Genomic DNA, 23,303 nt, shown 5'->3' on the forward strand with positions numbered 1-23,303 from the left:
TTGGATGGACATGAACTGGGGCAAACTCTGGGAGATGATGAGGGATATTGAAGCCTGGCATGCTGCAGTCCATTGTGTCATAGAATTGGTCATGACTTGGAGACTGAACAACAACAACAAAGGCTGATTATCCAATAGTAGCAATGTTTTGTATAATTGCTTTGAACTTCTAAGAGCTAGCATATCTTTCTTAAAGTATATTTCCTGACAGTATATGTTTCCCTAACAACACAGGTATGTCTGTCACCTGAAGATCAAGAACAGGGATAAGAAGCTCCCTGGAATGATGAGATCTGGCTAAGGTGTTAGTTTTTTTATTTTCTAGGAATCATACTGAGATCAAAGAAATGATGGCTTACAATATGAATAACAGAGAAAGATTTCATTGGTATTAAGAAATAAGGATAGCAAACGTAAAAGAGAAGAACACTTCAATTACATGACTTTGAGATAAAACAAGCCAGTCTCAGTCAAGATGCAACTATTGCTACTTGCAACTCCAATAAATCAATCTGAAATGTAGAGATGTAAGAGTCTAGTCTGCAAAAGCTTTTGGCTTCAACTATAAGTCAAGAAAATAAGTTATAAGTGGATTTATGAACTTGTTTATCAATGATTAATAAGTTACAATGAAAAGTCATGCAATTAAAACTCTGGAGAGGGAGATCAAGATTGGCGACTAGGAAACTGTGGAACTTACCTTCCAGGAACACATCAAAAAGACATCTACATGTGGAGCAATTCTTACTGAAACTAGCAGAAAGGCTCCTGCACCACCAAGGCTGTAAGAAAGATTCCCATATAATCAGGTAGGATGGGGACAGAAGAGAGAGGGTGGGGACCTGGGCCCCTTGGAGGGGACTCAGAGGAACAGGAAGACTACACAGATGCAGATCCTCCCTTGGGAATGAGCAATGTGAACCACAGGTCAGGCACCCCAACCATGGGGTCGAACATTAATAGACTGGTTGGAACGCCAGTGGGAATAACAGGAGAACTATGGGAAGCCTGGATTCTGCTTGTAAGGAGTGTGAACATGCTTGCCTACTCCCAAAAAAGAGTGGAGAGTGTCAACTGAAACTCTGGATTTGCTGGTTAGCTTCCCACGACCACCCTGACATGTGCCCCAGCCTGGGCTGCACAATCAATCTGGATCCTCTTGCATCCTGATGCAAGTGATCCTCCCCTTCCTTTGGGGAGGACTGCTGTGGCCAAACAGAAGTTGGCAATAAGGCTCAAACGCTGCTCAGACTTGAAGAAGCATCTGAGCAGGGTGGAGGCAGCTGTTACTAACACTCACAACAGGCAGTGCACCAGAAGCAGCCTGGGGCACTTACAGCCAGGGCCACCACCCCCCATGTCTAGATCCATGCCGAGCATGCACAGCAGTGGCTTTTGTTTGAGCACCTCTGGGGTGATAGTACCAGGGCTGGCAATGGGGAGAATACACACTTAGAGGAAACAAAGCCAGCTAAGACTTGCCCACAAGGGCTTTTCCTCTAGTAACTTGGGACTTGCCCCTGTCCCCAGTATAGTGGTGGTGGCCACTGAGCACAGGAGAAGCCCCACCTCACACCTAGGCCCTAGGCCTTCTATTTCCAGCCCCATCTCCTACCAAGGTGGTAGGCGCCAGCAAACCCCAAGGAAAAATTTGACGTTTATTCACATCAAATTCAGCCCTTCCACCAAGGCCACTGGGCACATGTAGACTGTACAGGGAAGTTCCCACATAAGGACACCCTTCATCACTAAAATAGGCAATGATTTCACCCACACAAGGACAGAGAAAGTTAAGCAAAATGAAAAGGCAGAGGAACTATTCTCAACTGTAAGAAAAAGAGAAAAACCCCTGGTGGGGGCGGTGGGGAGGGCGCCGACACAGAAGTTAAAAATTTATCAGATGAAGAGTTCAAAGCATTAGGAATGCTAACTGAATTAGGGAAAATAATAGATTAACACAGTGAAATTATAACAAGGAACTAGAAAATATGAACAAGAACTAATCAGAATTGAAGAATATGGTAACTAAAATGAAAAACACATTAGACAGTATTAGCAGACTAAGTGACATAGAAACACACTTACATGAACTGGAAGACAGAATAATGAGAATCACCAAATAAGAACAGCATAAAGAAAAAAGATAATTGATAACAGTTTAAGGGACCTCTAAGACAACACTAAGCATACCAATATTTGTATTACAGCAGCCCCAGAAGGAGAAGATAGACCTGCGGTGGGGGGCAGGGGTGTGCCTGTCAAAAATGTATTCCATGAAATTATGGGTGAAAATTTCCCAAAGCTGAGGAATCAAACATATTCAGGCATAGGAATCATAGAGGGTCTCAAAGAGCATAAACCCCAACGGGCCCAGATCAAGACATCATTTTAATTATGATTAAAATGGCAAAAGTTATAGAGAATTCTGGAGGCAGGAAGAGTAAAACAAAGAGCCATACACAAAGTAACCCCCATAAGGCCACAAGCTGATTTTCCCCTCAAAATGTCGCAAGCCAAAAAGGAGTGCTTAAAGGGAAATACTTGTAACCTAGGATAATTTACCCAGCAAGATTATCAGTTAGAATTGTAAGAGTGATAAAAAAAATTTCTCATTCAAGCACAACTTAAAAGTTGTTATCAATACTAAACCTACCTCAAAGAAATGTTAAAGGGTCTTTTATAAGTGGTAAAAAAGATTATAGCACAAATTAAATATATATATATATATATATATGAGAAATGAAAAATCCTACTGTAAAAGTAAGTATATGGTAAAGGCTGATGTTCAACCACTTAAATAAGCTAGTACAAAGATGAAAAGAAATAAAGAGAAAAGGCAACTATAACAATAATAATCAGTATAGGGATAAACATAAAGAAGTAAAACATGTAAACAAAATGTGAGGGAAGGGAGTTAAAAATGTAGATCTTTTATTTTTAAAAAATTTTTAAATTTAAATTTATTTATTTTAATTGGAGGCTAATTACTTTACAATATTGTATTGGTTTTGCCAACATCAAGATGAATCTGCCACGGGTGTACACGTGTTCCCAATCCTGAACTCCTCTCCCACTTCCCTCTCCATACCATCCCTCTGAGTCATCCCAGTGCACTAGCCCCAAGCATCCTGTATCCTGCATTGAACCTAGACTGGCGATTAGTTTCTTATATGATATTATACATGTTTCAATGCCATTCTCCCAAATCATCCCACCCTCGCCCTCTCCCACAGAGTCCAAAAGACTGTTCTATACATCTGTGTCTCTTTTGCTGTCTTGCATATAGAGTTATCATTACCATATCTTTCTAAATTCCATATATATGTGTTAGTATACTGTATTGGTATTTTTCTTTCTGGCTTACTTTACTTTGTATAATCGGCTCCACTTTCATCCACCTCATTAGAAGTGATTCAAATGTATTCTTTTTAATGGCTGAGTAATACTCCACTGTGTATAGGTACCATAGTTTTCTTATCCATTCATCTGCTGATGGACATTTAGGTTGCTTCCATGTCCTGGCTATTATAAACAGTGCTGCCGTGAACATCAGGGTACACGTGTCTCTTCCAATTCTGGTTTCCTTGGTGTTTATGCCCAGCAGTGGCATTGCTGGGTCATAAGGCAGTTCTATTTCCAGTTTTTTAAGGAATCTCCACACTGTTCTCCATAGTGGCTCTACTAGTTTGCATTCCCACCAACAGTGCAAGAGGGTTCCCTTTTCTCCACACCCTTTCCAGGATTTATTGCTTGTAGACTTTTGGATGACAGCCATTCTGACTGGCATGAAATGGTACCTCATTGTGGCTTTGACTTGCATTTCTCTGATAATGAGTGATGTTGAGAATCTTGTCATGTGTTTGTTAGCCATCCATATGTCTTCTTTGGAGAAATGTCTATATAGTTCTTTGGCCCATTTTTTGATTGGGTCATTTATTTTTCTGGAATTGAGCTGTAGGAGTTGCTTGTATATTTTTGAGACTAATTGTTTGTCAGTTGCTTCTGCTATTATTTTCTCCCATTCTGAAGGCTGTCTTTTCACCTTGCTTATAGTTTCCTTTGTTGTGCAGAAGCTTTTAATTTTAATTAGATCCCATTTGTTTATTTTTGCTTTTATTTCCAGTATTCTGGGAGGTGGGTCATAGAGGATCCTGCTGTGATTTATGTTGGAGAGTGTTTTGCCTATGTTCTCCTCTATGAGTTTTATAGTTTCTGTTCCCATGTTTAGATCTTTAATCCATTTCGAGATTATTTTTGTGTGTGGTGTTAGAAAGTATTCTAGGTTCATTCTTTTACAAGTGGTTGACCAGTTTTCCCAGCACCACTTGTTAAAGAGATTGTCTTTTCTCCATTGTATATTCTTGCCTCCTTTGTCGAAGATAAGGTGTCCATAGGTGTGTGGATTTATCTCTGGGTTTTGTATTTTGTCCCATTGATCTATATTTCTGTCTTTGTGCCAGTATAATACTATCTTGATGATTGTGGCTTTATAATAGAGCCTGAAGTCAGCCAGGTTGATTCCTCCAGTTCCATTCTTCTTTCTCAAGATTGCTTTGGCTATTTGAGGTTTTTTGTATTTCCATACAAATTGTGAAATTATTTGTTCTAGCTCTGTGAAAAGTACCACTGGTAGCTTGATAGGGATTGCACTGAATCTATAGATTGCTTTTGTTAGCGTACTCATTTTCACTATATTGATTCTCCTGATCCACGAACATGGTATATTTCTCCATCTATTAGTGTCCTCTTTGATTTCTTTCACCAGTGTTTTATAGTTTTCTATATATAGGTCTTTAGTTTCTTTAGGTAGATATATTCCTTAGTATTTTATTCTTTTCATTGCAATGGTGAATGGAATTGTTTCCTTAATTTCTTTTTCTATTTTCTCATTATTAGTGTATAGGAATGCAAGGGATTTCTGTGTGTTGATTTTAAATGTGTTTGAACTTGAAGGACAGGTAAGGACTACCTGTTTAAAACAAGTAGATACAGTTATAAGACAACATATATGAACTTCATGGTAACCAGAAATCAAAAAATGTACAATAGATATACAAGAACTATAGGAGAAAAAAAAAGCATACCACAACAGAAAATCATTAATCCATAAAGGAAGAAACTAAAATGAATAAAAGAACAGAGAAAAAAGACAAACAATCAGAAATAAGTAATACATGGAAATAAGTAAAGAGTTACCAATAATTATATAAATTTCAACAGACATTGCTCTAATCAGAATACATAAGGTGGTTGATTGGGTTAAAAAGACAAGACCCATCTATATGCTGCTTATAAGAGACTCATCTGAAATCTGAAGAAATACACAAAATGAAAGTGAGAGGATGGAAAATTGTATTTCATGCAAATGGAAATTATTTAAATAAGGATAGTGGTACTCATATCTTATAAAGACAAAATACTTTATAAGAAACTCAAAACAGACAAAGAAGAGCACTATATAAGAATAAAGTGATCAATAAAAGAAGAGGTTATATTTATTAGCATATATGCACACAATACAGGCACACAAATATAAAAAGCAAACATTAATAGATTAAAGAGAGAAATTTACAATAGTACAATAAAAATAGGGGACTTTAGCACCCCAGTGACATCAATGGACAGACAGGTCATCCAGGTAGAAAATCAGTAAAGTAACAATGGTCTTAAATGACACAATAGACCAATTGAACTTAATAGATATGTGTAGGACTTTACAACCCAAACCAGCAGAATACACATTCTTCTCAAGTGCACGTGGAATATTCTCCTAAACAGACCATATTAGACCACAAAACAAGTCTCAAAAAATTATACAGAGTGAAGTGAGTTAGAAAGAGAAAGATAAATGCCATATTCTAACACATATATACAGAATCTAGAAAAATGATACTGAAGAATTTATACACAGGACAACAGTGGAGAAACAGACACAGAGAATAGACTCATGGACAGGGGGAGAGGAGAGGGGAGGGTGAGATGTACGGAAAGAGTACACATTACCATACGTAAAATAGATAGCCAACAGGAATTTGCTGAATGGCTCAGGAAACTCAAACCAGGGCTCTGTATCAACCTAGAGGGATGGGATGGGGAGGGAGATGGGGGTAGGTTCAAAAGGGAGGGGCTATAGGTATACCTATGGCTGATTCATATTGCAGTTTGACAGGAAGCAGCAAAATTCTATAAAGCAATTATCCTTCAATAAAAAATAAATTAATTATACAAAAAATTGGAGTTTATAGAAATTATATTATGTATCTTTTCCCCAAAGAAAATAATACAAAACTAGAATTTGACTACAGAAAGAAAAGAAAGAATGAAAATATGGAGATTAAACAACATGCTACTAAAAAAGCAGTGGTTCAATGAAGAAATCAAAGGTGAAAATCAGAAAACATGCAAAGATAAATGAAAATGGAAACATGGTTCCCCAAAACTATGGCATGCACAAAAGCATTTCTAAGAGGGAACTTCATAGTTTGCCTTCCTCAAGGTCTTATTTGGTGGCTCAGCACTGAAGAATCTGCCAGCCAATACAGAAGGAAATGGTAATTCACGCTAGTATTTTTGTCTGGAAAATCCCATGGATAGAGAAGCCTGGCAGGCTACAGTTCAGAGGGTCACAAAAGAGTCAGATATGTCTTAGCTACTAAACAACAAAAACAGCTACCTCAAGAAACAAACAAAAATCCCTCATATAAATAACCTAACCTACCACTTAAAAGAAGTAGAAAAATAAGAACAAAAAAGCCAAAGGCGGCAGAAAAGAAGAAAAATTTAAGGATCACAGAGGAATTTTTAAAAATAGAGACAAAAAAGAAGAAAGAAGAAATAAAAATCAATGAATCCAAGAGTTGGCTTCTTAAAAGGATTAAAAAAATGAAAAATTTTTAGCTATCTCAGCAGGAAGAAATGAGAAAGGAATAAAAAAAACAAAGTGAGATATAAAAGAGGAAGAGTAACCAATATTACAAAAATACAAAAAAATTATGAGAACCTGCGCCAACAAATTGGATAACATAGAAGGAATGAACAAATTTCCAGAGACAAACACTTACCAAGAATGAAACAAGAAGAAATAGATAATTTGCACAGACCAATTACCAATACTGAAATTAAATTTGCAGTTAAAAAAAAACATTCCCAGAAAACAAAAAATCTAGATCTAGACATCTTCACAGGTGAATTCTACCACACATATAAAGAAGAACTAATACTTATCCTTCTCAAAGTATTCCAGAAAAACTGAAGAGGACAGAATACTCTCCAATTCATTCCACTTCGTAACTAAACCAGGCAAAGATACTACAAAAACAGAAACTTAAAGACTAATACCTGCAATGAATATAGATGTAAAAGTCCTAAGCAAAATATTAGTAAGCCAAATTCAACAATATATAAAAAGTATGACACACCATGATCAATTTTGGATTTATTCAAGGATCACAGGACAGTTCAATATTCACAAATCAGCCAATGTGATAGACAACATCAACAAAAAGAAGGGTAAAAATTACATGATTATTTCAATGGACACAGAAAAATCATTTGACAAACTTCAGAATCCATTCATGATAAAAACTCACAGTGGATATAGAGGGAACATATCTCAACATAATAAGGGCAAGTTACGGCAAACCCACAGGAAACACTCAGTGATGGAAAGCCTTTCCCCTAAAATTAGGAATAAGAGAAGGATGCCTACAATATCTGTTTAACACAGTACTGGAAATCATAATTACTGCATGAGACAGGAAAAGGAAATAAGAGACATGTAAATTGGAAGAAAAGAGGTAAAGTTGTCAACTATTTGCTGATGTTATGATGATATACATAGAAAGCCCTAATGTTTCCACCAAAAAATCTATAAGCATTAATAAACAAATTCAGTAAAGTTGCAGGATAGAAGACTATAGTGAACTATTTAAAAGAGGAAGCAGTAAAACAATTCCACTTAAATTATCCTCAAAAAGAAATAAATTTAGCACCTAGACTCTGAAAACTACAATATATTGATTAAGGAAAATAAAGATGATACAAAGAAATGGAAGCATACTTCATGTTCTTGAATTGGAAGTATTGTTAAAATTGCCACAGTAGCCAATGAAATCTACAGATTAAATGCCATACCTATCAAAATCAAATTTTTCATTGAACTAGAACAAATAATCCTAAAATTCATATTAAACAACATATTAAACAGCAATCCCTGAATTGCCAAAGGAATCTTGAGAGAAAACAACAAAGCTAAAGTTATCATGGTCCCTGAATTCAGACAATAACACAAACCTACAGTAGTCAAAACAGCGTGATACTGACATAAAAACAAACACATAGATTAATGGAACAGAAGAAACAAACTCAGGAACCTATGGTCAATTAATACACAACAAAGGAGTGAAAAATATACAATGGAAGAAAGACAGTTGCTTCAATAACTGCTGCTTTGAAAACTTGACAGCTAAGTGGAAAAATATGAAACTAGAACATTTTATCATAGCATGTACAAAAATAAACTCACAATGCATTAAGACCCAAGTGTAAGGCCTGAAGCCACAAAACTCCTGGAAAAGAACACAGGTGTAACACCCTGACATAAATTACAGCAATATTTTTTTTTTGATCTGTCTACTAAGGAAAAAGAAACAAAAAGGAAAGTAAATAAATGTAACCTATTAATAATTAACCTTAAATGTGTTTGCACAGTAAAGGAAACCACTGACAACACAAAATGACAACCTATGGAACGGGAGAAAATATTTGCGAATGATATGACTGATAAGGTGTCCATTTCTAAAATATATAAATAACTCAAACAACTCTATTTTTAAAAGCTAACAATTTAAAAATGAGTAGAAGACCTGGATAGACATTTTTCTAAAAAAAAACAAAAAAAAAAGACAAAAAAAAAAAAAAAATAGATGGCCAACAGGCACATAACATCGCTAATTATTAGAAAAATGAAAATCAAAACTACAATATGGTATTACCTCACACCTCTCAAAATGGTTATCATCAAAAAGTATACAAATAACAAATACTGGTAAGGAAAGAAAAGGGAATCCTAGCACACTGTTGTAGAAATGTAAGGTGGTATAGAAACTATGGAAAACAGTATAGAAGTTCCTCCACAATGTAAAAATAAGACTACCACAAGATCCCACAATTCCACTCCTAGTATATATCCAAAAAAAAAAAAAAACCCCAATACTAATTTGAAGATACATGCACCACAAATGTTCATACCAACAATATAAATAATAGCAAAGACATAGAAGCAACCTACACACATCAAGGACCTCCCTGATGGTTCAGTGGTAAAGAGAGAGCCCACCAATGTAGGAGACACAGGTTTGATCCCTGGGTTGGGAAGATCCCCTGGAGAAGAAAATGGAAACTCACTCCAGTATTCTTGTCTGAGAAATTGCATGGACAGAGGAGCCTGGTAGGATACAGTCCATTGGATTGCAAAGAGTTGGATATGACTTAGCAACTAAACAACAGCAACAAGTTCGTTGACAGATGAATGGATAAAGATGTGAACAATGAAATACTGAAATATTACTCAGCCATGAAAAAGAACGAAATTTACCATTTGCAACAATGTGAGTGGATCTAGAAGGCATTATGCTTAGTGAAACTAGTCAAAGAACTGTGTTTTTATTTATATATGAAATATAAAAAATAAATCCAATTATATGCATATAACTGAGACTCACAGATATAGGGAACTAGTGGTTACCAGTGAGAAGAGGGATGAGAGGACCACAAAATTGGGGTATAAGATTAAGAGATACAAACTATTGTGTACAAAATAATAAGTAACAAGAACATTTTGTACAGTACAGGGAAATATTGCCATTATTTTATAATAAGTTTTAATTGAGTACAGTCTTAAAATGTTATATCATTATGCTGTACTACTGAAACTAATATAATACTATAAATCAACTGAAATAAAATAAAGAAAAAATGAATCTCTAAAACATTTTCTGAGAACAAACACAATATTTCACAGACCTGTTAGCAACAAATGGTGTTGCTGAGAACAGGATAAATATTATAGCTTCAGATGAAAGGAAGACTTATGGATTTTCTAAGGAATGTCATCAACACAAGATTCAATATCCAAAAATCCAAATTTGGAGTAGCGCCAAAAATGTGCAAATTATCAATCACACAAGTGTAAAAAGAAACATTTTTATAACTAAAATAAGCCTTTTTGTGATGTGAGCAAAGTATTTTCAAGTTATTCCTTGGGTCAGCCACAAAGAAGCAAGTGCCTTTTAATTTCATGGCTGTAGTCACCATCTTCGGCGATTTTGGAGCCTCCCAAAATAAAGTCTGTCACTGTTTCCATTGTTTCCCCATCTATTTGCCATGAAGTGATGCAACCGGATGCTATGATCTTAGTCTTCTGAATGTTGAGTTTTAAGCCAACTTTTTCACTCTCTTTCACTTTCATCAAGAGGCTCTTTAGTTCTTCTTCACTTTCTGCCATAAGGGTCGTGTCATCTGTGTACCTGAGGTTATTGATATTTCTCCCAGCAATCTTGATTCCAGCTTGTGCTTCATCCAGCCTGGCATTTTGCATGATGTACTCTGCATATAAATTAGATAAGAAGAGTGACAATATACAGCATTGACATATGCATTTTCCTATTTGGAGCCAGTCTGTTGTTCCATGTCCAGTTCTAACTGTTGCATCTTGACCTGCAAACAGATTTCTCAGGAGCCAGGTAAGGTGGACTGGTATTCCCATCTCTTTAAGAATTTTCCAGTCTGTTGTGATCCACACAGTCAAAGGCTTTGGTGTAGCCAAGAAGGCAAAAGTAGATGCTTTACTGGAACGCTCTTGCTTTTTCGATGATTCAGCAGATGTTGGCAATTTGATCTCTGGTTCCTCTGCCTTCTCTAAATCCAGCTCGAACATCTGGAAGTTCACGGTTCATGTACCATTGAAGCCTGGCTTGGAGAATTTTGAGAATTACTTTGCTAGTGTGTGGGATGAGTGCAATTGAGTGGTAGTTTCAACATTCTTTGGCATTGCTTTTCTTTGGGATTGGAATGAAAACTGAACTTTTCCAGTCCTGTGGCCACTGCTGAGTTTTCCAGATTTGTCGGCATGTTGAGTGCAGCACTTTCACAGCATCATCTTTTAGGGTTTGAAATGGCTCAACTGGAATTCCATTCTCTCCACTAGCTTTGTTCATAGTGATGCTTCATAAGGCCCACTTGACTTCCATTACAGGATGTCTGGCTCTAGATGAGTGATCACATCACCATGGTTATCTGCGTCATAAAGCTCTTTTTTGTATAGTTCTTCTGTGTTGTCTTGTCACCTCTTCTTAATATCTTCTGCTTCTGTTAGGCCATACCATTTCTATCCTTTATTGTGCTCATCTTTACATGAAATGTTCCTTTGGTGTCTCTAATTTTCTTGAAGAGCTCTCTAGTCTTTCCCATTCTATTGTTTTCCCCTATTTCTTTGCATTGATTGCTGAGGAAGGCTTTCTTATCTCTCCTTGCTATTCCTTGGAACTCTGCATTTAAATTGGTATATCTTTCCTTTTCTCCTTTGCCTTTAGCTTCTCTTCTTTTCTCAGCTATTTGCAAGGCCTCCTCAGACAACCATTTTGCTTGTTTGCATTTCTTTTTCTTGGAGATGTTGATAACTGCCTCCTGTACAATGTCACAAACCTCTGTCCATATTTTTTTCAGGCACTCTGTCTATCAGATCTAATCCCTTGAATCTATTTCTCACTTCCACTATATAATTATAAGGAATTTGATTTAGGTCATACCTGAGTGGTCTAGTGGTTTTCCCTGCCTTCTTCATCCCACTTTCTCATCATAAGAAAAAAAAGTTTGTAACTAAATAATGGTGACAGATGGCTTCCCAGATGGCTTGGAGGTAAAGAATATACTTCTAACCAGGAGACATGGGTTTGATTCCTGGGTATGGAAGATCCCCTGGAGAAAGAAATTACAACCCACTCCAGTATTCTTGCTTGGGAAATTCCATGGACAGAGGAGCCTGGCGGGCTACCTTCTATGGGGTCACAAAAGAGTCACACATTACTTAGCAACTAAAAAACAAAACAACATTGCTGACAGATAGTAACTAGACTTATGATGGTGGTCACTTAGCAATGTAAACAAATATGGCATCATTACGTTTCATACCTGAAACTAACATAACATTATGTGTCAAATACATCTTAATAAAAATTTAAGGTAATCTGATTACTTACACCAAAATTAAAAAAAAAAATGACTTCTAATTTCAACTGTGCTACTGCAATCTTGAAAACATCATTTAGATTAATCTTTTTCTGATAAAAACACAGGAGCCATGTCTCTTCATTATTAACTATGCTTGGTGTCTTATACTCAAAATTAACATCACTGCATCGATAAAACTATTGTGTATGTGAACATGATCAAAATAGAAGAACAGGTGTGAAGAAACAAACAAACAAAAAATTATCTTAACCTTCATTGTTTCAAACTCACCCAGAAAAACAATTTAATGATGAAGCAATCTGTTAAAAAGTATGACAGGATGGAATTTCTGTCACAGAGGAAAGATTTTTGATCACTCTTCAGATACATCAAGGAAACATGAACTGCACTGATCTCTGGAGATAAGATGATTTGAAAGGCAGCTAAACACACCTCCTCTCACTGAATAGTTTTCTTCAAGGACAACTACAAAGTTGAAGTTTGTAAAACCAAGACATGTTCTTTGTGATGGATAAGAGTCAGCAGATGTTAGAGACAGTAGAATGTGATTGATTTGTAAACTCAGTGCTGACCTCAAGCACCAATAGTCCCATAAATTAAACTTAACACCTTAGAAAAACTGAGAAAGCACACCAAGAGATACATAAAATAAGGGAATGCCCCCTTTTCTATAATATTCCTGTAAGTCTTAAAGGTCTTTTGAAATAACCAATGCATTCTCCTACTTGGATCAATATAGAAACATATTCTATCCACTAAAAAGATAATGAAACCATAAACAAAAATTGGTGATTATTCATGGAGATATGCAAATGCCTGTAATCATGTGTGTAAGATGTATATAACATACTAAACAGTGAGTTAGAATATACTATGAACATCTTCTCCAGCTATTGGTAAAGAGGAAATCTTGCAAAAATTTTACTACAGTAGATTTCTTCATGAGGTTTTAAAAACCAAAAAAAAATCACATCAATGAGAGCATCCAACTCATGTTATAACCCAGCAAGTTGAGACTCTCTTTATGCACTAAGATTCCTAGGAAAACAGGATCCTAGAATATCTGACTCTACAAAACAAAACAAAACAAAACATGATTCATACCACTGAAAGGAAAAAAGGAAATAAAAAAACGTGATTCATATCATTTATTTTTCACCCACATAAATACTATTTTAACTTCCATCACTATCCTAAGAATTAGCACATTTTTTACCTAGAAATCTAAGAACATCCCTTTTCTAAGCTCTCCAATAACTACAAATAGGAGACAAGCAACATCATAAAACCCTGAATACACATCCAATTAAGGGGGAAGAAGACTGGGAAAATTCTTAGAACACATAGAATGTGGTGCGTTAACTGACAGTATACACATGGTGGTACTACTTTTTGAGATTGATTGAAATTTATCTCTCCTTCATGCAAAACAAAGAAAAAGAAGATTGTATAATCTGGCTACTACACTGAAAGAAACTCATACAAGTACTTAAAGTATGGGAGTCTAATTAAGCCTTAATCATGGATTTTTCTGCTCTTTGAGACCTTAAAATCTCATAGCATTACCAATGAGATTAAGATGATTTTGACCAGATATATTGCAATTACTTGTACAAACAAAGCAATACATGGAAGAATAATTCATCCTTATTTATTGAAATTCTTTTCTTTTGTCTTCATGAATTCATAAAATATAGAAAAAGAAAATTAAATGTCACTCAATATTTTCATAAGAAAACAATTTGAATGGCCATATAAATATTGCATTACTCTGATAATAGATTCAAGGTCATGCAAGTAATGTATTGGCTAAATGACCATAGAAATTGCTATTTTATTCTGCAATGCTAAGTGGAATCACTAGGGCAAAATTTTGAAATAGCATTTGAGCTACTATAATTTCAAAACAGTAAAGCTTTTTTAAAAACCTCATGGAATTCACATCGCAATATGCCTTACACATTAGGTAATGCAGTCCTATCTTGGGATATAACCTGATGGCATCAACATACACACAAACACATTCATCATGCTGTCTTACAGCTTCAAAAAGGAGACTCTTCTCAATGAGTGTAACTCCATCCCACTAACTTATCATATTCCTGTGGACTAGAAGGCAGTTGAAATAACTTAACGTGCTTTGAATATTTAGTCCAAAGTAATGTAAAGAAACATCAGTCACTTACGTTTTTGAGTCATCCCATAACACACAATAGGGATTCAAAGTACCCTAAAAGTAAGAAGAGAAAGAATAAATGTATTTGGAATAGGTGTATTAAAAAACTGAAGTATTCTGTGAAATGCAGACAGAATGGCACATTTCTTATCTTGCAGTAAGATACTTTCCACCTCTGTTTTGAATAAAAATTTGCATGTCCTTCCTCATAGGTTTAATGGCTCATTTGATGAAATTCTACTCAAGAAAACATATTTATTCCAAATATCATAACCCATATTTCACTTTTAAATTATAAGTGAAAGTTTCATTTACAACAGTCTATACTTTTATATTCATACATATTTTCATATACAACATGGTTTATATTTTTATGATTTCTATTTGATTTTTTTCTCTAAAATACTAACTGCTGGATTATTTCCTTTAAGAAATACTTGCAGTAGTTAAATCACAGTAAAACATTCTGTATTAGGCAACCCCCTGCCATGTCCTATTCTGTTTCTGGGGGTGTAGCTTCTAAAAGACAAGAGCACTTCCAGAGAGTCTGTGGACTTGCAATATTTTCTTAACCAACAGAGCATAGTTCCATAGAATCACATCTAATAAAGCTATGGGGGAAATATGCTAAATTTTTATTTAGTTTAATAATTATGTATGGAGTAGCCAAGATGACCTTCAGGATGACACAATGAATTTTCCACATTGGATAATCCACCAGGCACACAGTTTTGAAGAGCTCTGACTGTTGGAATGTTTTATTCTTTTGTTTTTCTGTCACCTTCATGGGGCCTTATTGTTCCCTTTGAAACTAACCTAGTAATTCTTCTCTGTCATATCTTTAGCTATCCACAGATCCTCTTGTCTCTTCTATTAAACATACTCTGTCACTTCCAAGTTCTCTCACTCTCCATGACACTCATCTTCTGGAGTGCTTAATTTACAGTGTGCCTAGGAAAACATCCACCTGTGCTACATGCACAGGACGAAGCAGAACTTTGCCTCTCCAGCATAGGTGCCATATTCCTAATAACACACACCAACAGTATATGGGATATTTTGGTAGTTTTCTCCTGAGCTTGACACATTGAAGTCTCTCAGGAAAGATTTCTAAATCCTGATCTTGACATCCCACGCACTTACTACTTCTTCTAAACTTTGGGTCACTGCAGGATGAAGACACATCACATCTATGGGCTCATCCAACTAGTCACTGATATCAAAATGATGAATAAGCCAAGACAGGTGAAAGTTCCAGTCCTGAAATAGACTACAGGCACCTTCCTGTAGGTGGACAAGCTCCCTCGGTGACTGCCAGCTATGAACTTGCCATCAGTCTTGTTTCCAAATAGATAACTACTGGGGTAGATCTGGCAAAGCAATATCTTCAAAATCTAGGCAAGTTCTTTGGGAAACACTGCCTCTCTAAGTACTGTTCACTATGTCCATTCTAGAATTCTATTAGAAAAAGAAAAAAGAAACATAACTTTGACTCATTATTCTAAAAGTGGTGAAATCTATCCCTTGGACTGCAAGGAATCCAACCAGTCCATCCTAAAGGAAATCAGTCCTGAATATTCCTTGGAAGGACTGATGCTGAACCTGAAACTCCAATACTTTGGCCACTTGATGCAAAGAACTGACTCATTTGAAAAGACCCTGATGCTGGGAAAGACTGAAGGCGGGCGGAGAAGGGGATGACAGAGGATGAGATAGCTGGATGGCATCACCAACTCAATGGACATGAGTTTGAGTAACCTCCAGGAGCTGGCGATGGACAGGGAAGCCTGGCGTGCTGCAGTCCATGGGGTTGCAAAGAGTTGAACATGACTGAGTGACTGAACTGAACTGTTCTCAATTTTATTAGCATTTTAATTGGGACATTTGACTAACTCCCATATGTTAGCACTGTTACCATTCTTCAGAATCCCTCATAGACCAGATCTCCAAAGTATCTTTCTTCTAATCAGACACTCATACCTATAAACTATGCTCTCAGAGCATAAAAAACATTCCCTTCCTTGAAATGGGTCTTATAATCTTATAGAGATTGATGAGGAACACGTGGAATGTTCATATAACAATAGAGACATGCTCAAAATAAATATCGCTAGTCATAATTTATTTTTTAGGGGACAAATGATGGACAGAGCATCATGGCCTGTGTTACAGAAAGTTCCATGAAAAAGTGGGTCCTTATCTAGTCATAACGTGAGGCAGAGATATGTAGATGTTCATGAGATGAAGAGGTGATGGCATTTCAAATGTTTCTTCCTCTGTCCTATGAGACCCTTTCTAGTTTTACCTGAAATTCCGACACAGTTTCTGACTTCCTAACAAGTCCTCAGCAGAAATACAATATTGTATCATAAAGTTATTTTGTATATATCTAGAGTCCTATTCAAAAGAACTCAAGGCAATTTATAGAAAAATTGTCCTTGGAATATGACAATAAAGGGCATGGGAGTGTGTACACTGGATATAGGCAGTAAGCATAAAACCTTGAAATTACAGGTCCTCTATATTGAGCTCACTTCGTTAGGAATGGACAAGATTAAGGTCAATCTCTATATAAAACAGCACAGGATACTGATGATAGGATTCATATTTCATAATTAAAATTCATAACAAGTTACAATAAAGTTAGAAGAGAAATAGAATATAAGCTTAATTGTTTAGATATTTCTTTCTGTTTTACCCCTCTAAGAAAACTAATTTTCACTTGGGACAAAAGTATAAAGGTGAGTAATGTCTTTTCTACTCTTACCCATACCTCTGTCAAATCTTAGTTTCACCCCTATCTTCCGCACTCTCACCCCTTAGAGCTCATGCTTTTCTCTCTCTCTGTCCTTTTGAAAATTTAGAAACAATCCACATGAGAAAGATTATAGGTTCTGATATGCACCACTCCATCTTGCTTTTTACTGTACATTCTGGGACCTACACAAAAGACAGATATGCCTCTGTGAATGTTCATTCCAGAACAGTCACCCTGTGGGGCTGTGGGCTGAGGTCAATTACATAAACATCTGAAGTTTATAGAAATATGCAGAACAAGCAGATTAGAGGATCTTAGTACCTCGATAGACCAGTCCCTTAAGGAATAAGAATGTGAGATGATAAACAAAGCAAAAACCAATGATGAATGAATTCTAAACATGGAAAAAAAAAACTGGCTAAAAGAAACCACTTGTAAAATATTTGTTATAATTTTAAGATACTTTTCTCAAAGGCACTCTGCTGTAAGATCTGTTATGAGGAATTTATGGGAAATCAATAACAGGAAATGGTGAGCTTGACAAAATGGAGAAACATAATATAATGGCAGAAGCAAGGGGAAATAGTCAGGCTGTGAACTGACTCACAGAAGTGGATTTAAGAAATTCATGAAACTAAAACAAATAAAGATTGTCGGGTAAATGAGCCAAATGGACCAGAAATTAATCTATAGAGCAGTCAATATAATTGATACTTAAATATTAAAACTGAATATATTTGAAAACTTTTGGAAAGAATATGCTGTTCTTTAAAAATAAAATTTGGCCAAAAAACTGTCTCCTGACTCCATTCAAAACTGTAAAGTTGAACAGTACAGTTGAGTTAAACATTACCACTCACCCAGTTTCAAGCATTTGAAAAGTGTACCAACAGTCACATTTTCTAGTTACCACAGACGTTTTAAACATATCATTTGTACTATCTTTAATAGTCTTTAATATTTTCTTTTACTTCTTTCCTCTGTCTCAACATCAAGCAAATCAATACAGAGCATCCTTGACTGATGATGAGTGGGTTACATTCTGATAAACCCACTGCAAGTTGAAAATACTATAAATTGACAATGTATTTCATACACCTAACCTATCGAACCTCATTGCTTAATGTAGTCTACCTTAAATGAGCTCACAACACATTAGCCAAAATTTGGGCAAAATCATCTCATGCAAAGCCTGCTGTACTGAAAGTAAAATCAAGATGGTTTTATGGGTACAGAATGGGTGTATCACAATTGTTCACCCTCATGATTGTGTGGCTGGTTGAGAGCTGTGGACCACTGCCCAGCATCACAAGAGAGTAACTGTGTATCTCTAGCCCAGAAAAAGATTGAAATTCAAAATCCTAAGTGTGATTCCTACTGAATGCGTATCACATCTCACCATCAAAAGGTGAAAAATCATGAATGAGGGGCTATCTGTTTATCTATTTAACAGTATAATACATCACTGTTTTTGTCTACGTGTTTCCATACATGGTCCTCTTTTCCTTTGGTCTTATATAACTTCCCTAGTTTCTTGTTTGTAAAATGGGGAATTTAGATATCTTTTTTAGCCATACCCCATAGATTTATCCTAGAATGACATTTATTAATGACTTCCTTTTCTTTATGAAAACTCTCATCCAAGTCTTTTTTTTTCACCTATGTAATATTTTCAGTACATCTCACAATGGTAAATCACTCTCACAAAGAGAAGTCAGGAGGGAGCCAAGATGACGAACAAGTTAATCAATTCACACAAAAATCGCTTAGCAAATATCTGTTACATTCCAGATAGCTTGGAGGCACTGGGGACATAGCACTGCACAAAACAAAGCTTTTGCCTCACAGACTTACCTATAATGAAGAGAGCAGGGACAGAGACAAAGAAGAACCCATGGAAATACATAATAAACTAGGTGGCAATATGTGCTGTGTTGAAAAGTAGATTACACTGAGTAGGAAAGACTGGGAACTGAATGGATTGCAATTTTGTATATTGAGAAGGCTTAACCAATAGGCTTGCCAACAAAGGTCTCTCTAGTCAAGGCTATGGTTTTTCCAGTAGTCATGTATGGATGTGAGAGTTGGACTATAAAGAAAGCTGAGCGCTGAAGAATTGATGCTTTTGAACTGTGGTGTTGGAGAAGACTCTTGAGAGTCCCCAGCCAGTCCATCCTAAAGGAAATCAGTCCTGAATATTCATTGGAAGGACTATGATGAAGCTGAAACTCCAATACTTTGGCCACCTGATGTGAAGAATTGACTCATTTGAAAAGACCCTGATGCTGGTAAAGGTTGAAGGTGGGAGGAGAAGGGGACAACAGAGTTTGAGATGGTTGGAAGGCATCACCGATTCAATGGACATGAGTTTGAGTAAGCTCTGGGAGTTGGTGATGGACAGGGAGGCCTGGCGTGCTGCAGTCCATGAGGTTCCAAAGAGTCAGACACGACTGAGCGACTGAACTGAACTGAACTGAACCAATAAGATGGCGTTTGAACAAATACCTGAAGGAGCTTGTTTACAGAAAAGATAATAGTCATAATAAAAATGAATTTTGCCCCAAGTTACTTCAAGTTTTCCTTGGAGTTTTTAAGTTCTGAATAAATTCAATTCACATGAAATCTTAATTATGTTCTTGTTACCTTAATGTTTTCAAGGTGTTTTCTCTGGATTTTCTTTCGAATCACCTGGGATGTTGATAAAAAAGGTAGGTTCTTTGGCTTCAGGAACTTTGAGAGTGGGGCTTAACCTAGGAGCAGGCATTCTAACAACTACTCCCTCCACTCCTCATAATTTTTAATAAACATTACACTGTAGAATCATGGACACAAAACAGGGGCTTCCCAGCTGGTTTAAGTGGTAAAGAATCTGCCTGCCAATGCAGGAGCCACAGGAGACACAGGTTCAGTTTGATTCCTAGGTTGGGAAGGAAAGGAAAAAGCAACCTGGAAAGGAAAAAGCAACCCACTCCAGTATCCTTGAGGGGATAATCTCATGGACAGAGGAGCCTGATGGGCTAAGTCCATTGGGGCTGCAAAAGAGCTGGACATGACTGAAGTGATGACTAAGCATGCACACACACACACACACACACACCAGAAATAACATGGCTACTTTACTCTGCTTTTCCTTGAAGGGTTCAAATGTTTAGACCTCATATTTCACAGTAAATTCCTAATCTGGAAACCTCTTAACTTCCCTGTACCTTTCATAGCTCTCTTGAAACAAAAAAATGCCCTCTCATCTGTAGAGGAAAAGCAAGCTTGTAGACAAAGCTTCTAAGGACGCGGAGAAGGGCAGTGACCTCCTTGTGACTGTTCCAACATTTCCAGGGCTCTGGGTCACATGTTCCAGGGCAAGTTTTTCTGTCGCATCTTCCTGTGATTGAGTGCATTGAGTTCTTGTACATGAAGAGGAGAGAGACTGTTCAACTGACATTACAAAGCCTCTATTTCTGAAATTTTATATGTAAAAGCATTACATTAAAAAGACCTGGATTTTGCTAAGCTTATCCTCCACTTCCATCACACTTTTAATTGTAATTGTTAAATCACTGTATAAACAGATTTTGGGAATTCCTAAGAACATTCCCAAAACACCTGATCTGACCCACCAAAGACTAGTTTATATCTTGCCTATAATTCAAATACTTCTTGAGAAGAGCCACATCTTAAAATGCTCAGGAATGCATTCTAAGGGAAGCAGAATTCTAGTAGAGGTAAGTCTTTCCACACTCATATCTCTGACAGGTCACTAAAATGGATCAGTGAGCGGGAGCCCTTTCTGTACATCTTTTAATAGATAAACATCTTTATAATCCTTGAACGTATAATACACCACCTAAGGGGATGATGTCATTGAAAATAATACGCAGCTCAATAACAGGAAACCATTTGTTCCTTGTTTTCCACACTTCTTCTTAAGGTTTTCAAGAGTATTTTAGTATTTTTAAATGATATTTAAAAACATCTATGTCTGGGTCTAACTCTCCTTTTTTGTTAGGGTAGCTGAGATACACCTGGAGTCCAAAGAACCTCACTGAGAATGCAACACTGTGTTATTGAGTAAAAGAGCATGGAGACAGAATTTTTCCATTTATTTGCATGCGTTTTATAGAAAGCAAAGCATTGAGAATCAGTTAAATCAAGAAGATGGAAAAGAAAGAGCTGTCTTTAGGAACAGCAGAATGGTATATAGGGCAGTGAAGTGAGAAATGCAGAGTATGGTTCTATCAGGACAAGTCACGTCCTCCAGGAGCTGGCAGCTGTTCAGTTAGTATATGGGGAGAGCATGCATCTAATTCAGCTTCTGCTATCTAGATACTCAGGAATCCACATGAACCAGATGACACTGATTTTGTGGATGTGATAACAGCTTGCTTCTCTGATTCCTTAGCTATACCACCAATCACAGAATGTACATTATTTCCTGACATATATTTTTCTATTGAAATGGAGGAAGTAGTAAAAGAAGAACCAGTATCAAAAATTATTTACATGTATATCTATCAAAGAAAATCACTGTCTTCACATATATGTCTTAGAGTAGTCTTCCTCGTATGTGACTGCTAACTAGATTCCATATAGATACAGCATACAGCTTTGCCTTCTACCTTTAAATCCAAAAGGATGTAATAATGTGTCCCAGTAGTATTTTCATGGGGTCCTGGCAGAGACAAGAGCTGGCTGGACTGTTTTGGATAGTTTCAATGTATCAGCTGCCAGCAGAGAAGTTTCCTCAGCTGCTTTAAGAGCACAACACATCTACAAATGTCAGAGTTGCTCCTGGCATCCTCCAATTTTCCCTAAGACCCCACTATCAGCTTACAGTGGCCATTCTCATTGTCTGGCATGATAATCGGCAGGCCAAAATGTAATCTGTAGTTGCTGACTGATTTTCACTGAGAAATATATGATGATTATTGTAGTTTATCTGTTAAGGTACACATATATATTATTTTCATAATAAAAACTTGATTTTGCAATGTTCCAATGCAAATACAGGTTATTAGTTTTCTATTGCTGCTACTACAAATTAACACACTCTTAGCAGCATCAGTTCAGTTCAGTTCAGTCGCTCAGTCCTCAGTTGTGTCCAACTCTTTGCGACCCCATGAATTGCAGCACGCCAGGCCTCCCTGTCCATCATCAACTCCCGGAGTTCACTCAAACTCATGTCCATCGAGTCAGTGTTACCATCTAGCCATCTCATCCTCTGTCGTCCCCTTTTCCTCCTGCCCTCAATCCGTCTCAGCATCAGAGTCTTTTCCAATGAGTCAACTCTTTGCATGAGGTGGCCAAAGTAGTGGAGTTTCAGCTTTAGCATCATTCCTTCCAAAGAACACCCAGGACTGATCTCCTTTAGAATGGACTGATTGGATCTCCTTGCAGTCCATGGGACTCTCAAGAGTCTTCTCCAACACCACAGTTCAAAAGCATCAATTCTTCAGCGCTCAGCTTTCTTCACAGTCCAACTCTCACATCCATACATGACTACTGGAAAAACCATAGCCTTGAACAGATGGACCTTTGTTGGCAAAGTAATGTCTCTGTTTTTCAATATGCTATATAGCTTGGTCATAACTTTCCTGCCAAGGAGTAAGTGTCTTTTAATTTCATGGCTGCAATCATCATCTGCAGTGATTTTGGAGCCCCCAAAAATAAAGTCTGACACTGTTTCCACTCTTTCCCCATCTATTTCCCATGAAGTGATGGGACTGGATGCTATGATCTTCGTTTTCTGAATGTTGAGCGTGAAGCCAACTTTTTCACTCTTCTCTTTCACTTTCATCAAGAGGCTTTTTAGTTCCTCTTCACTTTCTGCCATAAGAGTGGTGTCATCTGCATATCTGAGGTTATTGATATTTCTCCCGGCAATCTTGATTCCAGCTTGTGCTTCTTCCAGCCCAGCACATAGAATAACACAAATCTATTATCTCACAGTTTCTCTGTGTCAGGAGTCTTTGTGAACCTAGCTAGATTTCTGCTCAAGAGATTCACAAGGCTGGAATGTTAACAGGATTGGAGTCCTTTCTGGATATGGGGATGAATCTGCATCTAGGGTCATTCAGGTCTCAGCATAATTGAGCTCCTGTAGTTATAGGACTGAGGTCATGCTTT

General features: G+C 36.8%; 1 protein-coding gene across 1 annotated transcript in view; it reads right to left on the bottom strand.

Moving 5' to 3' along the window:
- The window catches only part of ADGRB3 (adhesion G protein-coupled receptor B3), an 898,087-nt gene that overhangs the window by 364,044 nt on the left and 510,740 nt on the right, over positions 1 to 23,303 (bottom strand). The window contains exon 17 of the mRNA XM_069599501.1: positions 14,436 to 14,479. Within this exon, the coding sequence (XP_069455602.1) occupies positions 14,436 to 14,479 (44 nt within the window). The remainder of the gene's footprint in view (positions 1 to 14,435; positions 14,480 to 23,303) is intronic.

The sequence above is a fragment of the Ovis canadensis genome, chromosome 9 (genome assembly GCF_042477335.2).
Source record: "Ovis canadensis isolate MfBH-ARS-UI-01 breed Bighorn chromosome 9, ARS-UI_OviCan_v2, whole genome shotgun sequence".
In the NCBI taxonomy this organism is placed as follows: Eukaryota; Metazoa; Chordata; class Mammalia; order Artiodactyla; family Bovidae; genus Ovis; species Ovis canadensis.